This window comes from Rhamphochromis sp. 'chilingali' (genome assembly GCF_963969265.1).
Source record: "Rhamphochromis sp. 'chilingali' genome assembly, chromosome: 5".
In the NCBI taxonomy this organism is placed as follows: Eukaryota; Metazoa; Chordata; class Actinopteri; order Cichliformes; family Cichlidae; genus Rhamphochromis; species Rhamphochromis sp. 'chilingali'.
In genome coordinates this window covers 12,374,242-12,390,155 of record NC_137932.1, presented here as the reverse complement: position 1 = coordinate 12,390,155, position 15,914 = coordinate 12,374,242, and the positions used below count along the sequence as shown (strand labels likewise).

The following is a 15,914-nucleotide window of genomic DNA, read 5'->3' as shown; positions in this document are numbered from 1 at the left end:
AAAAAACTACGCTGTGTATAGATGAGTGAGTATTATGAAAAAAATAATGCAACATTCGTACCCAAGTGCATAAAATCCATTACAAAAACTGCATCATGACATTGATGCAAAATGTAAGTTAAGATCCAGTATAAAATACAGTACTGTGCCATTTCCCTCCTTCTGTCACTAACAGGAAAACTATGACAACTTGATACATATATATATATATATATATATATATATATATATATATATATATATATATATATATATATATATATATATACACAAACACTCAAAACCACTTATAAGGTACAACTGCTCTGCTGCTCCTTAAGGCAAATATCCAATCAGCCAGTCACGTGGAAGTATTTTAGTGCACTTAAGCGTGTAGACATGACAACCAAGATGACCTGCTGAGGTTTAAACTGAGCATCAGAATGGAGAAGAAAGGTGATTTAGGTGACTTTGAATGTGGGCTGATTGTCGAGTACTTCAGAAATTGCTGGTCACTTGAGCTACAACCATCTCTAGGATTTATAGAGACTGATCCAAAAAGAGAGAAAATATCCAGTGAGCAGGAGTTCTCTGGGTAAAAATGCCTCAGAGGAGAATGGTCAGACTGTTTTGAGCTGACAGGAAGACAACAGTAACTCAGATAATCACTTTTTTATATTCAATGTATGCAGAAGAGCATCTATGACTGAACAAAACTTTGAACCTTGAAGCAGATGGGCTACAGCAGCAGAAGAATAAGGTAAGAATAGGAAACTAAGGTTTCCGAGGCTGGTTTAATGGTGTAGGAAATGTTTTCCTGGCACAATTTAGGCCCCTTAGTTCAACCCATTTATTGTTCTGGACCATGTCCATCCTTTTATGATAACAGTGTACCCATCTTGTGATGGCCACTTCCAGCAGGATAAGACATCATGTCACAAAGCTCATATCATGTCATACTGGTTTCTTGTAGGTGGCAATGAGTTCACTGAACTCAAATGACCTCCAGTGACCAGATGTTAATCCTCTTGAGCACCTTTGGGATGTGGTATATTCCTATCATGGATATTCAGCTGACAAATCTGCAGCACCTGTGTGATGGTATCATGTCAATATGGGCCAAAATCCCAGAGGAATGTTTCAAGTACTTTGTTGTATTTTGTACTTTGTATATAGAAATGCATAGACTCATAAACCCTCAAACGTTACACATTTATTCATTTCATTGCCAGCATTTAGGACTGCTAGTGGCAGTGGGGGCTGCAAACACATGTATTAAAATTAATTTGCTTGATCGGTCCCATACAACTGCATGTGCAATCTGAACTAAATGTATGAACTCAGGTCCACTTGAGGTAAGGCTTGGGAAAGAGTATGTTTTGGCACATAAGATGATAATCACACTATAGTTAGAGTAAAACAAATACATATAAAAATAAAGTCTTAAACCTTTGCTCTGGTCAAAAGTCGAGTTGCATGAGTAGCAACAAAATGTCAGTGCATTTTTAAGTAAATACAGTAGATAATGAGCATTGTGTATCCCATGATTAGCTGGTAATAAATCTAAAATAAAAGGAAATCTAGATAAAATTTCAATGTGCTTAATTTACTTGTAAACATAAGTTATTTTCTTTATAACTTAGCTGATGTAGCATTAAGAGACCTATCTCAGTGGATGACTTAAAAAACCCCAACAACAAAAAACGCACCCTGCTATCGTTATCACAACTGACAGGTTTCCACAAATTAGCTATACTGCAATCGCATTTGTGGTGCTTTATGTGAATGTGCAGTTATTTCTCTGTTTGGTTTGGAGTGTAGTATACATTTCAAGTATACAGCAGGTGGTCTCAGTGTCATTGTTTTCATAGATTTCTGTCAGTGGGCGATGTAGCTCTGCAGAGCGTCCAGGATGAACTGGAGGCTGCGTTTGTATAGAAACGAGTCCTTCCTCTCTGGTTTGCAGATGTTTAGGTGATCTACGTCCACTTCAATGAGCTCACCAATCCCGAGATCTGAAACCACAACACGATGAGACGCAAGACACTGCTTCAACTATGTGTTGTTGTTTTTTTAATATTTAAGCTGTACATTTCAGACATTACAGTATTTGGAGTTACATACTTGCTGACTGCGTTGGTACCACAAGTATCTTGATCATGGGTCCAATGTTTGTCGGTAGAGTCTCTGCAAAGCTCAGCACCTTGAAATCCTTTTCTTTGGCCAGGTTCAAGAAGTTGTCATTCAGGCTGCGCAGAGCTGGTGAATCTTAAAACACACACATCAATTCACATTAGATGCTGAAAGAGTTCCATAGACCGCAGAATTCATCATATTCACTGACCTTTACAGAGTTCTCTGACTTCTATGGAGGGGAAGAGAAGATATCTAACATTGACAGAGTACTCTGCCATGAAGGTGCCGTAGTGAGGAACACTATAAAACATAATCCCTTTGGTGTTCTGTAATAACCCATGCATGTCTGGGTCCTGTAAGGCATCCAGCAGCATTTTCTTTACAAGCAGTCCTGCAAGAGAAACCAAATGCAAGAGGATAGATTAGTAATTTTTGTTTTTCAAATTGGATTCAAGGGATCTGCATAAAAGTCCGACATGCTTGTGGAAGGAAAGATGTGGGAGAAATACCTCCCATACTGTGGGCTACCCAGACCACAGGCCTTTCTCCAACTCCCGCCAGCTTTAACTTCTTTAGCAGCTCCTGACTTCTGTAGGCTAGAGACTTCCTGGAGAGACAGATAGTCAACCCTTTTTAATCTGTTGGAGTAATTAATCCAAGGGTACCCGACTTTGCAAAAATATTCTATTTTACCAAGAATAGCACCTTAATCACATGTAGACCTATAAAGAAACTACAGACTTATAGTTGTTGTTTTTTTTACCTCTGATTCTCAGCAGGACACTGGGCCATCCAGTCACTTAGATGACTGTCATACTCCACCGACAGCACTCTAAGATTTGGACAGTCAGCAGCCAACCATGACTGACAATAAACAGTGATAAAACAACACGGAAGAACACTGAGATAAATCTTAAGCTGTGTGAGACCTCAGAAACACTGGAAAACACTGAAACAATCCATTAATGTAATGAGAGGAATTAGGTGCCTTTGTTACCTTTGGCCAGCACTCTGTATAGTCATCTTCGCGTTTGGCTGCCTCCTCTTCCTCTAATGCATTGCGGTCCTTCTGCCTCCACGTCTTAAAAGCTGCCCCTAGAATCCCGTGGATGAACAGCACGTCTGCTTTGATTGGCTGACTGGAAATTGAAAACATTGTCAAAGATGACGGTTGGGTTATAACAATAAAATAATATGACGTTAATGCATTATGTAATAACTGAATTTGTTTTCCTACTTGCTACGTGTTTGTGGGTGCAGGATATAGACGCCATCTGGGTATTTCTCTTTTACTGTCTCCCTGTCCAGGTTTGCAAGAGCGCGAGCTGCGTGAGACGCCTGCATGATGTGAGGGCACTGCATCATCTCAGCCAGGACAGACACCCAGCCTGCAAGTGTTTTATGGGTAAAGTAGGGGGAAAAAAACAGGAAAGTGTGAGGAGTACGATAACATTTATAAGTTGGGGTGGATAACTATAAAAGTAAACACATTTTTTGTGATGGTGAAAATCGAATCTCTAATTGAAACAAGCACAACATATATTTTAGACCTTACTTTCATAACATCTTTAGCGCACCCAGTCAGGATTACACATAATCAGAGCTGTCTCCAGTTTATTCAGATTAGTTACAGACTTACCGGACTGGGCTATGGCCTGATGGGCACCTTCATTGAGAGCCAGGTTTCCGATGATGCGAACAATGTTCCTCTGAATCTTCATAGAGTCTGTTCTGAGCTGATAAACCCTCTGGAGAAGCTGTAGACCTCCGTTGGCAACTATGTGGTCACAGTGGCTCCTTACCTGCAGATCACAAAGTATTAACCACAAGGCAACATCCAGACAGCGGGCGCATAGAATTGACCTTAATACACTGCTACAATGACCACAATGAGTAGTAAGTAAATAATCAAGCCACCGACTCCAGACTAAATCACCTTTGGATGCACAATGATGATGATTACCTTTGAGTGCTGTACCAGTGCCTGCAGACAGAAGGACTCCACCTTCTCAGAAGGAACAGAGGTAAGGCTCTGGGCATAAGGCAGCCCATTGCCACCAAAACTCCACAGACCACCCTGAACAATGAAGCGCACGTGTTAATGACAGGATATAGAAACTAGCTTCTTCTTTTTTTCTTTATCACATCCCAGTGACTGTTTTTAGTTTTAGACCTGGCCTTCCTAATGACTGTACATGTATGTGTACATCTGTGATTGTTACCCTTTGTGCTGCCAAGGACTGAGTGCTCTCTCTCAGGGCCAGTGAGGTAAAGTACCGAACACATTTGTCCACCTCAGTTTGAGGCAGAGATGCCAAAAGCTGCCTCAGTCCGTCCTCCGCTGACAAACCCTGAGAAGATCACAGCACATCTGTGAGGTAGGCATTCAAATGGTAACTATCCTAAAAAGTAGATTTGAGTACCTCCTCCAAATCAGGCAGTGCAGGTGGGTGACGGAAAAACCTCAGGTCTACCTGAGGCATCCGGGCCAAGCCCACTGCTGTCCGATGGTCTATAACCTGGGCTGCCGTCTGGTACTGGTAATCTGGATTATTCAAAACAGGTGTGATCTAAGACCAGAGCAGGTCTCTGTTGTGTATCAAATTAACGTGACAGGAAACTTTTAGGGTCCTTTACCATGCCAGTGGTGATTGTCTGCAAGCTCCTGAACAGCCTCTAGTCTGATGGCTTTGTTAGCTGACTGTGTCTTCTTCAGCAGGACCCACAATGCCACCTCATGTGGGTCAGCATCCACATGACTGAAGTGCTCTAAGACACAAAATTACGGAACAAACTGACCGTCTGAACATTTACAAAATAAAAGTGGAGACGTGTTCTACTAATTCCTCTAACTGGACCTTTTAGCAATTCTAACTACAACTAAAAGGTTAACTACTAGTGTCTACTGCACCACCTTTTAGATTACTACAAGAGCTAATGAGCTACAGTACAAACCTTGCAGGAGTGAAACTTGTGTCATCAATTTGGCAGCTATTAATTTGTAAAAGGTTAAAGTAAACAAAAGTGAATGTAACTTTTTTTCTGCGGATTTAAAACTACAGGTGGCTAAAAACAAAACAAAAAATCTCAGACTTGTTTATTCCACTCACTTTTACAAGATCCACACCACTGTAAAAGCTATGTGGCATTCAAAACAGGATGTGCATGTGCAAAGGCAGGTGTTTCCTTTGGTCTCTGTGCACATATGTCACATAAAATTGACTAAATGACTACAGTTTTCTGAGCATAAACACTTGCCCTGCTATTGGCAATAATACTTTTCAGTTCAAGAAATATTAGGGGCATTATCGTGTATCTGTCTATGTTATTGGTGAATTGGTGTTTGTTAGTTTCTTACCATCGAGTGATTGCAGTAAAAGCCTCGAGGATATTTCCACAAACCGTCTTGCTGCTTTATGAAGTTCCCTCCTTGCTTTGTGTGTAAGTCCTGGAAGAGATGCAGAAAAAAACAACTAGCCACTACTCTCTTGACAAAATTTAGAACTGCATTTCTATAACATTATAAAGACAACAGAAACCATTTAGAAATGCTTCCCTGTAGAGGTGGCTAATTAATCAAATTTGAGTCAGATTAATTTATATTTCCATTTTTATAATAAAGATTCTGTTTTTTATCTTTCACTATAAATCCATCTCATCCTTATAGCATTTGCACCTCCCCGAAAGCCTAAACACATTCCCTGCTATACTGTTGTGTGTTAAGTTCACATGTATTTATTTTAAGTTAAAAGTGAAGTAGCGCATTATGAGTGATTACTGCTTAAAATGATCATGATCATATGTTTCGGCATAGTCAAGCCGCTTATATTTGAGTTTATAAGTTGATTGTGAAAGCTTCCACTAAAAAGGTCGAGGAAGTAAAATCACCCAACACCAAATGGCCCAAAGTCCTGGCAGGAAAGGGAAGACAGGAAGAATGAAGGCAGATGTCACTGCCCCACTGAACATAAAAAACTCAACAACACTTTCTCATACAAGAACAAAATGGGGCCACTCAGCATATTTGTCAGATAATGCCCTCCCACAGTAGGGAAGAAGGAACATGTCCAAAACCCAGTAAATTTAAATTAAAAATCTAAACAGGTCTTACTACATTTATAGGCTAGTGGAAATATATAAATAATTTATACAGCAAAAGAGGTTAAAATGACAGATTTAGTACAAGAAGAAATACTGCAATGCCAAATGGGAGATGCTACATTTGACCTTGTGTATTTTCACAACAAAACGTGTAATTCGTCCCAAAATACGTCCGACACTAGATGGAGGTATGTAGAAACAGAATGTGAATATTTTGATGCAGTGAGAAAATGTAGAACTACAAACACAGTCGTACAACAGGCAAAAACATCAAATATGAGACTCCGTGATGCATTTATAAATGTACTGTTTATTCTGGGATTGTCCTACAAACACCAGCCAGGGTTTGGTGAAAAGTTGTGACTGAGTCCAGCAACAAAAGATATATAATGTGTCATGTTACCCATGAGGTTGTTTAGGATAGCATTAATTACCTCCAGTTAGGTTGTCTTTTTCATCTGAAGGAGTGGCCCTCAGATAGATGTACGACTTGTTCTTCTCCTGAAGAATTGCACTAGTGTCAATGGTCACAGCCTTATCCAAGGCTATCACCTCATAAGTAATAAAAAGACAGCCCCTGCAGAAAGGAGCATGTTTAATAAGCTATGGGACAGAGATCATTCTTCTCTCACACGCTGCATAAATCATTCTTTTAATAATGTAACTTACCCCAAGACAACTGCGCCAGTTACTTTAGCAACTTTCCCTAAATGCCAGCGAAGAGGAAAATCTTTATTTTCAACGTGTTTATTGAAATTTATTGTACAAGATTGCTGATTTGTCTAATAACTTACTTAAATCTTTCCACTGAAGCACTTTCTTCACACTAGGCGGCCCAGCTGTGCTCAGCCTCCGACAACGGATCCAGCGCAGAGCGGCTGCGGACATCCTTCCCCTGTGTGCCCTCCCAGATGTGCGTGTGTTAACCAGACTGCTGTCCAACCTATCTGACCAAGTCACAGACGTGAGGACAGTGTCTGATAAGGCACATAACGGTATGTCAACGCAAAAACGACCCGATAATTACATTTAATGTTATCATGTCAGTTTAAACACTTAGCAGTGCTAACATTTAACTCGTGACAGTGCTAATGGTGAACTAATCTAAAGCATTAATATAATCAAAGACCATTAGCTAAACGTTAGCTAGCCACACAGATGGGTGTAACTGACAGCTGGGCTAAAATTACTTGAGTAAATAACATAAACACCGGTAAGTCTCCGCCATAAAGCCAAAGCTGGCATGAACACCCAAACGTAATCCGGGTGAAGCTAAATGAAGCCTTAGCTGCCACTAACTTGGTGGAGATTAGTTAGCATTTGGCTATGATTGTTCTAGCTCTGTGCAAGGCACCCAAACGGCTAATGGAGTAACCCGGTGGACATGTAGTGGATTAATGTCCATTTCTGATAAGCGAGTTTACCGTATTTATCGATGGACACGTTTTAAAAGAACTACGATAACGTCCTCCAAGACTGCAGCCGGTGTAAATAAACACAACATAAATTTGTCCCACAAATAATACGTCATCCACTGCAACAGTTTTTTTTTTTATTGACCGCTTTAGAGGTTCGGTGTGTGAACTGCAAGATTACGCAAAAACGACAGTGTAAAAAGTAAATATGTCACGGGGGGGAAGAGGAGGGGCGAGAGTAAGAGAGGCATCAAATAAAGACGGTAATACTGTTACAATGCGATATTATAAAATCAAAAATGTTTATAGCCTTCTTGTTGCGGGAAGGATAAATTGTGGTCACATAAAGTTTAATTTCCATTCATGAAAATAGGGAAGTGTGGCTTCTTATTGGAGAACTGCAATTTATGGATGTGAAATTTGGCAATATCAGCAAACTGATAAGAATAGATGGGTTAGAGGAGGGGTGTCAAATATAAGGCACAGGGGCCAGAAATAAGCTGATGAACACTCCAATCGGGCCTCACTGGACAGCTTTAGGAAATGCGAAGAGAGTCTGTTTTAGTTTGACTTTTAATATAATTTTGTATCACAGATTTATCTTTACTGCTAAATACCTCCTATGTGGCCACACCTAAGTAATTAGGTAACAGATAATAAAAAAAAATATATCAGAAAAGTTCCTTTTCTTCACTACAGAAATTAATGGGTTTTTTTTTAACAATGGATACAAATAAAGGACGTGTTCTGTGAATAAACAAAAACTTTGTGTTTTGTAATCACAGGATTGACAAAGATATAGCTACCAGAACCTTTTCTGTAATTTTACACGTTTATTTCTTACAATTTAATTCTCATACATATAGATTTCTTTCATTCACTACAGCAGTGGATGAATCTTTATTATGTAGAAAAAAACTGAGATGTTCTGTTGAAATTGTGCTTCTTTGTCAAATATTAAGATAATATTCAATAATCGAATAACCCATTATGAACGGACAGAAAGAAGAGTTTCATTGGTCTGGCCCACTTAAGATCAAAGTGTGCTGTATCTGGCTCACAGTTTAAAATGAGTTTGACCTCCTTTCTCTTTCTCAGTCAAATATGTACCAGATTTATTTAAAGTGAAAATTTGACAAAATGTTATTAGAACTAAAACCAGTAATGTCTTTTCTACAACTCTTTTCCATAAGTACAAGACAAAAATATATATAGGAGGACATCTGTGGGAAGGTCTGACAAAAAGAGCAAAATATATCTATCTAAACAGAAGTGTATTTTTTACATGCAGTAACAGTTATTACATGTTTTTTACATTTTATTTGCATTTTTAACATATCATAAAACTTTTAAAAACTTAAACACAACTCAAAACATTGTTCTTTCTTCTCAAAACTGATTTCTTTAACCAAAACAACACGCACATACCTTTACATTCCTACAGAACATCAAAAACCAAATTCAGAAATTCAGGAAACTACTATAAAAATTATTTGTGTATTTTTGGCCATGAAGCTACATATTTAAATCCATGCAAATGTGTAAGAGTAAGTTTATTTTTTCTTGTTCTGGTGAAGTGTAGGGAGTTTTGTCCAAATATAGCATTTACAGTTCTACATATATCTCAACACCAGTGTTACCTGTTTCATGTAGTATATGGCAAAACTCAGTAATTCCACCATGTAATGTTAGTACAGTGAGAAACATTGCCAAGAAAATCAGTGCAGAGATACAAAAAGGTAACAAAAGAAGTATTTATTGGTTACTATAATACAAAATGTCCCACTGAGCAGCTGCACACATTTCACTGGAAATATTGGCATGGCTGAGCCTTCCTCTTCCTCCTCGTCCACGATGGCCTCCGCTGCCTGCTAGTCTTCCTCTTCTACACTTGAGGCCTCTTTTATACTCTGACACATGACTGAATTGTTCTTCTAGTTGAGTTTGAGGAGGTGCATGACGAGTGAGAGGAACTGGTAATGATTGTGTTGCCTTTTGAAGGCCAGTGTTTTGTAGGTGAAAAAAGCGTGTTGAATAATGGATTTGTGTGTCAGAAATGTGCAAATCTTGGATTTATAATGATATTTGAGTGAGACCAGTAAAATTGTGCTAAGAGTTTGGCATTTTGGAGTCATGTTTTTAGATTTGGTTGTATAGTTCTTTTTTGTGTGTATTAAATGTGGTAAACTAATTAATTTAGTTTCCATAGTAGGTTTGTTTGTTTCGGTTTAGTTTTTAGTTTGCATTGTTTAAAATTTTTAAGTTTTAGGTTAGCTTTTATTATTATTTTTCTGTCTGGCTTTAGTCAGCTGTAAATACCTTAGCGATTATGTGTTTTGCCATTACGAGTGCTGCTCATCGTTTGGTCCTGTAAAGTTTAAGAGCTGTGTAGGGATTGTGTCCTTCACCTTTCAAACTTTACTGTTGTACACAAGTTCCTTCTTCAGGAAACAACAGTTAGGACAGTAATAAAAATGACAGCACAGCTGCACTGTAAATATAGCAGTCTAACACAGCTATTACTATTATTGTATTCTGGCTTTTTTTTACTCTAGAGTGCATTACTGTGGAACAACACTATAGTCTTGAACTGTTGGTAGCTCATATTTGAGTGAGTGCTAGGTTGAACTGCATTGTAAGGTGACTACCTTGACTTTTATGAAGTGTGCTGGAGAGGTTTCATGAAAATCAACATAGTAGCAGTTCATAGTACAATGGTTCAGACATTTGCTTGCCATGCAAAAGGTCACTGGTTCAGTTTTAGCTGGAGATTAAAAGCCCATTTGTGCTTGTACCAAGGGAGCAGCTGAAAGTAGCTATAGGTGGAGTGGTAAAGGACAGAACCCATTACATTTTGAGATTGCTCAGTATCCTTTCTTTATACCCAGAGGCCTTATTGGAAGAATTATTCACTTTTTTTAATATATTTTGTGTCAGCTTATGTGAAGAAATGGTTGTCCTGCCGAGTCCCTCCAGACCTGTTGCAGACCAAAATGTCTGCACTGAAAAGCCTTTTTGAGTCTTGCTTTATTGCATTAACTTAAGAGCAGAGTCCAGTAAAATACATTCAAAACATACAGAACAAAAATTCTTATACCTAATGCCCACATTTTCTCACATGTCACATTCGCAAGTGCTGTTCATGCAAACACATAAACAAAATCATCTTGAATATGTGATTCAGAAAATAAAAAACATCAGGTCCATTTAACCAAGTTTTCATCATGAATTTGATAAAACATCAAATAGTCTAATGCACTTTATTAACTACAGGCTTACACACACTTTTTATTTATCTTTTAAGCTTCACGTGTACAATCATTACATCTTTTCTTGCATAGTTATTATACGACCTGCACGGAGAAAGCATATGTCTTGCCTTACATTATAAATAATCACCAGTGACAGGATGCAACACCATTCAAATAACTTTTTACAATTTCTTTTTTTGTATAAAAGTATCTAATGATGAAAGGCAAATATGTTTATAAATATATAGCAGATTTGCTAAAAATTATGTAATTTCAGGAAGTTATTGTGTTAAGCAGGGCACTTAGCTGAGCTTGGCCTCTTTGTTTTCTCCACTCCAGCTCCACCTGATCATAAAAATCATTATAGATTTAGTCCAGTTTGGAAATCCATTCATCTCCCAATTAGTATCAGCCAGTGCTGCTTTCACTCCTCTTAGGTTCGGGTTTCCTGATAAGCTCTGATTATGCTCTCATAAGCTGGAGGTGGGGTCTGCGTAGCATGAAGACCTCTGACACTGTTCCCCCAAAATGACTCTGGTCTTGGTGGGGTGGCAGCTGGCTGGGCTACGCTTTGAGCTGATCCAGTTGATGTAGTCAGAGGTGGTGTACGTGGCAGTGTGGTTTGGCTCCCCTCCTCTGCCTCTCTTGCAATTTGGCTGCACTGGAGGAGCGGGTGGAAGGTGGAGCCCCTGAAGCTGGATTTATGCGCCATTGCGTCAAAGTGATCTTGAGAGGAAGTCTGGCGGTGAAAGGTGAAAGCAGCTGTCACTAAGCTGTTGTTGCTTCGCCGGTCATAGCTGCTGCTGCGGTTAAAGCCTGGACGATGGCGGGAAGAAGTGTGCGAGCGGCGATGCGGGCGGCGGGTGATGCTGGCAGAGCCTGCTTTGTGTCGGGAAAACCAAGTAAGCATCACATAAACTAGGGCGCCCAAGAGAAGGCCCACTGCCACAGAAGCACAGAAAGCTATAATCAGGTGGTCTGTGAAGAGAGAAGCATACCATTTAAAAAAGGATCATTATAAAATGATCTGTGCTGTAGTATCTTTTTTATATCGCAAATATTCCCATTACAAGTCTGTGAAAAAGTGTTTGCTCCCTTTCCTGCTTTCTTCTTTGTTTATATGCTTTAAATCATTAAATGAAATTGTAATATTAGACAAAGATAACCTGAGTAAGTATAAAATGCAGTTTTAAATTATGGTTTAATTTATTAAACCATCATTTTGTTATTAATCAGTTAATTCATGATTCCCTGTGTGAAATCATGAATGAACTGTGATTAGCCAAATTTTTTCAGAAGTTCACTTCAGTTTCACAAGCCACTCTTAGGTTTGATTACTGCCAGACCTGTTGTATCAAAGAATTACTTAAATAGAACCTGCCTGACAAAGTGAAGCAGGCTAAAAGATTTCAGAAGACAGCACATCGTGCCAAGATCTAAAGAAACAGCTGAGAATCAAAGTCATTGATATCTATCAGTCTGGAAAGGGTTATAAAGCCATTTCTAAAGCTTTAAGGCTGGGAATCTGAACTTGGAACAGCGGTGAACCTTCCTATGAGTGTCCGGCCTACCGAAATTAGTCCAAGCGCACATACATAACTTATGGAAGGAGGTCAGAAAATAACCAGGACAAAATCTAAAGAGCTGCAGGGTTCACATGTCTCAGTTACACTTAGAATTCATGACTTGGCAAAAATGGCATCCAAGAGAGAGTTCCAAGGAGAAAACCACTGGTGACCAAAAAGAACACAAAGGCTTGTCTTGCACTGCCAAAAAACATCTTGGTGATCCCCAAGATTTCTTGAAGGCTTGAGTACCTTTACATCTGGCATACAACTAACACATCATTTCATAAAAAGATCACCACACCAACAGTAAAATAAAATTCTAAAGGAGAATGTCTGGCCATCAGTTCATGCCCTAAAGCTCAAGTACACTTGGGCTATGCAGCAGAACAGTGATCTAAAACACATCAGCAGGCCCACCTCTGAATAGACAAAAACAAAAATGTAGGCTTTGGAGTGGCCTGGTCAAAGTCTTGACTTAAATCCCATTGAGTCTTTTTTGACATGACCTTAAAAAGGCCATTGATGCTGGAAAATCCTCCACTGTGGCTGAATTAAAACAATTCTGCAAAGAAGAGTTTGCCAAAATTCCACCACAGTGATGTGAAAGACTGATTACCAGGTATCACAAATACTTGCTTGCAGTTCTGTGTGGCAAGTGTGGAACAACCAGTTAATATTTCTACAAATGCATATAAAATTGACAAAAAGATACATTTAGATACATTTTTTGATGCTCTCAATACAACATCAGAAATTAATTTGGATCTAAATATCCTTCTGGATCCACACAGTCAATTAATGCACAGGTTGGAGGGTTTTTCAGCTTTGGTGAAGTTATACATCCTCACTGCTCTTATGCACATGCAGTGCATCTAAATATCCTTTATGGTCTTTTTTTTAATAATCCACTGTGAATGCAAGGGATTTAATGTGTGCTAGGAAGAAACTGAGAATTGCCAGACGTGTCTTGAAATATGGTGGCCCTTGACAAAATAATAATAGGCTTTCCTCTGCCTGTGTTTAACAGATTGAGCGTCTTGGAGAAAACAAACCAACTGAGTTTCATTTCCACACACGCACACACAGACAAAAAATGAAAAGCTGTTGACATATTCTTGCTCTGTGCTACTTTGCCTTGGATAAAGCCAACTGAGCATGCTTGAGAGAAGGAAGAGAATGTAGCAGATGAGACAAATACCACTGGACTTATGCCAGGAAAAGAAATCGGGTTCCCCTCAATAAAATGTTCAAAAAGTTTGAACCTGCTTTGTTACTAGACCACATTTCCACAAGTTTTTTTTTCTCTAATTTTGGAAAATGGAGGGCAGACGCTAGTAAAAAGTCATCTGGAAATACCATTAGGGAAAACTGAAAAAAAGAAAACATCAGCAGCAAGTATGTCTGTGAAGGTTCTCAGTCATCCAGGTTATGGTAATCTAAGGAGCTTAGAAAGAAAAGTGACTGGATTGACATTAACATTGATTCAGTAGGTCACATGATAGGGTGAGGTTTCACCTTAAAACTCAGATAATGACCTACACCTTTGTTCATTTGATGAGGCACCTGATCAATAGTGGGTCAAGTACCCTCTTAAGGGAAAACTCCCACTAGGGCTTAAATACCTGGGACTCTCCACCATTTGGTTTTAGAACAGAAGAAGATTCTCGAATGAAAGGTGAAACGTCCTCAAGAAACTTAAAGAAGTCCAGTCGCTTTTCTTTCCACGCTCCTTAGATGAGCACCAAACAGATCGAGCATTCTTAGAAGTCTGAAAAGGTTTCTTTGAATATTCAAATTTGGATGATAAAGCTTGGTTCAAAAAGGCACCAGGCCCGCATATTACATCTATTCTAGGAGGCGATTCAAGCTTGAATTCCTGAAGGCACCAATCAGAGCAACCACATGAAACACACCAGCTAAAAGAGAAAGAAAACTCAGAAAACTCAGAAAACTCACCAACGTCGGCAGGCTGAAGCATTTCCAGAAGGAAATTTGTGTTGTTCGCAGCCATGACTTAATCTGCTTTGTCAAAGGAGAGGAAGAGAGACTGAAGCTCAGTTCAGTCTGTCTGTTCCTCGTCTTCTCCCTTCTCTCCTGTCAATTCTTTCCTGTCCTTTTTTATGATGGGTTTTCCTGTCTTTCTGTCCCGTCTCTTTTCCTGTTCCCCCTACTTTCTCCCTCTTCTCCTTTGCTCACTTTCCCTGTCAGTAACGTCCGACTTCCTCAAAAGGAGACTCAGCCCAGACGCTCGCAGGGCTGGCAGCTAACTCTGACAGTCAGCTTGTTTATGGAAGCGGAAAACTACACTGTCACATTTCCTGCTTTTCTGCTGGAAATTAGCAACAGGAGGGGCTTATCTACTCAGGACAGAGATCCTGGAGGTATAGAGACGGGGTGTTTCTGTAATCACTTCCTCTCTCATCATTTCCTTCAGGTTGATTAAAGTAGAAGAAGGATCACCACCGCAGGAGTTAGTCCTTCAGCTGTTACCATATGAGAGTCTATTACAATCACAAATATTTTTCTTCCTTTCAGAAATGATAAATATTTCAATCTCTTCTTTTTTTTCTTCCGTCACAGAGACCCCAGGCGACAAGCCACCACCTTGCACCAGAAGTTACATTTCTGGGGCTGTAAGGGGCATTGAAAGGCAAATCTCCAACTGAAAATGGTGATTGTAATTTTGCACGTGTCTTTAACTGCAGCATTTGTATTGGTAAACTCAGTGTTTCTTCGGTGCCTCTCTCTCTATCAAAACCAAAGTTGCCTGAATTTGAGAGATTCATTAAAAAAATGTAATTTGATAAGAAAGAAGAGCTGCTCAGCTGCTCTTTTGATACACCAACATTTTTATTTCAAGTTCTTTTTTACCGCCTTCTCTCAACAAATCAGGATATAATGCACTGAAATGAATCTCTGTGTTTTTGATCCCACGCTAAACTAAGGAAAAAGAATAGCAGTCAAATCTGCTGCAAATTCATCAATTCAGTCAGGAAGAACGATGCCAGTAGTCACATTGGTATGCCTCTGAGGTAGACCGGCCCCTTTGCTCCAACAGCAGCTTTTTATTTTACTTCTCCGAGTTGACCCCTGATCTCAGCTTTCTCTAAACATTCACTGAGTCAATGGTTTTTTGTTTTTGTTTTTAAAATACACAATTATGAGCATTTTACTCAAAAATCTCTGAGAGTTTATTGTGTTAAGAGAGCTTTAACCTTCTTACTGGCAAAGAGAGAGTAAGGGAGAGAGACTATCCCAACCAAAGCTTGAACTTCCTTTAATTGTTGGCTCGGCTGTATGACCTGTTGAAAATAGTATGTCAGGCCATTGTTTTCTGATATAGAGAAGCTGAAGGCCAATAAACCAATATGTTGATATGTGGCGGAGACATTCTTTAAGCTTTTATAGCTTTTGTTCATGGCATTTATCAAGTGTAGCAGGGCGGAGTGGTGGGAAATAACTGT

At 39.2% G+C, this 15,914-nt stretch overlaps 2 protein-coding genes across 4 annotated transcripts; both read right to left on the bottom strand.

Annotated features, from left to right (window-relative positions):
* Positions 1-626: 626 nt before the first annotated feature.
* Positions 627-7,746, bottom strand: serac1 (serine active site containing 1). Of its 3 annotated transcripts, none has more exons than XM_080882212.1 (17): positions 7,641-7,746; positions 7,011-7,159; positions 6,886-6,922; positions 6,651-6,793; positions 5,474-5,563; positions 4,753-4,884; positions 4,539-4,660; positions 4,338-4,466; positions 4,079-4,192; positions 3,755-3,917; positions 3,353-3,503; positions 3,113-3,254; positions 2,879-2,979; positions 2,625-2,722; positions 2,324-2,506; positions 2,104-2,247; positions 627-2,025 (listed from the first exon to the last, which is right to left on the bottom strand). In XM_080882212.1, exons 2-17 carry the CDS (start codon positions 7,102-7,104, stop codon positions 1,979-1,981), a joined length of 1,890 nt encoding a protein of 629 aa, XP_080738338.1. In that variant the 5' UTR covers positions 7,105-7,159; positions 7,641-7,746; the 3' UTR covers positions 627-1,978. The 3 variants fall into 3 exon arrangements, with proteins under 3 accessions (XP_080738338.1, XP_080738337.1, XP_080738336.1); XM_080882211.1 differs by having other exon boundaries at positions 661-1,994; positions 7,011-7,163; positions 7,641-7,724; XM_080882210.1 differs by having other exon boundaries at positions 665-1,994.
* Positions 7,747-10,641: 2,895 nt separating this feature from the next.
* myct1a (myc target 1a) lies at positions 10,642-14,675 on the bottom strand. Its single transcript, XM_080881805.1, has 2 exons — positions 14,407-14,675; positions 10,642-11,860 (listed from the first exon to the last, which is right to left on the bottom strand). The coding sequence occupies exons 1-2, from the start codon at positions 14,459-14,461 to the stop codon at positions 11,316-11,318; spliced, it is 600 nt and encodes a 199-aa protein (XP_080737931.1). The 5' UTR covers positions 14,462-14,675; the 3' UTR covers positions 10,642-11,315.
* Between the last annotated feature and the right edge of the window lie 1,239 nt (positions 14,676-15,914).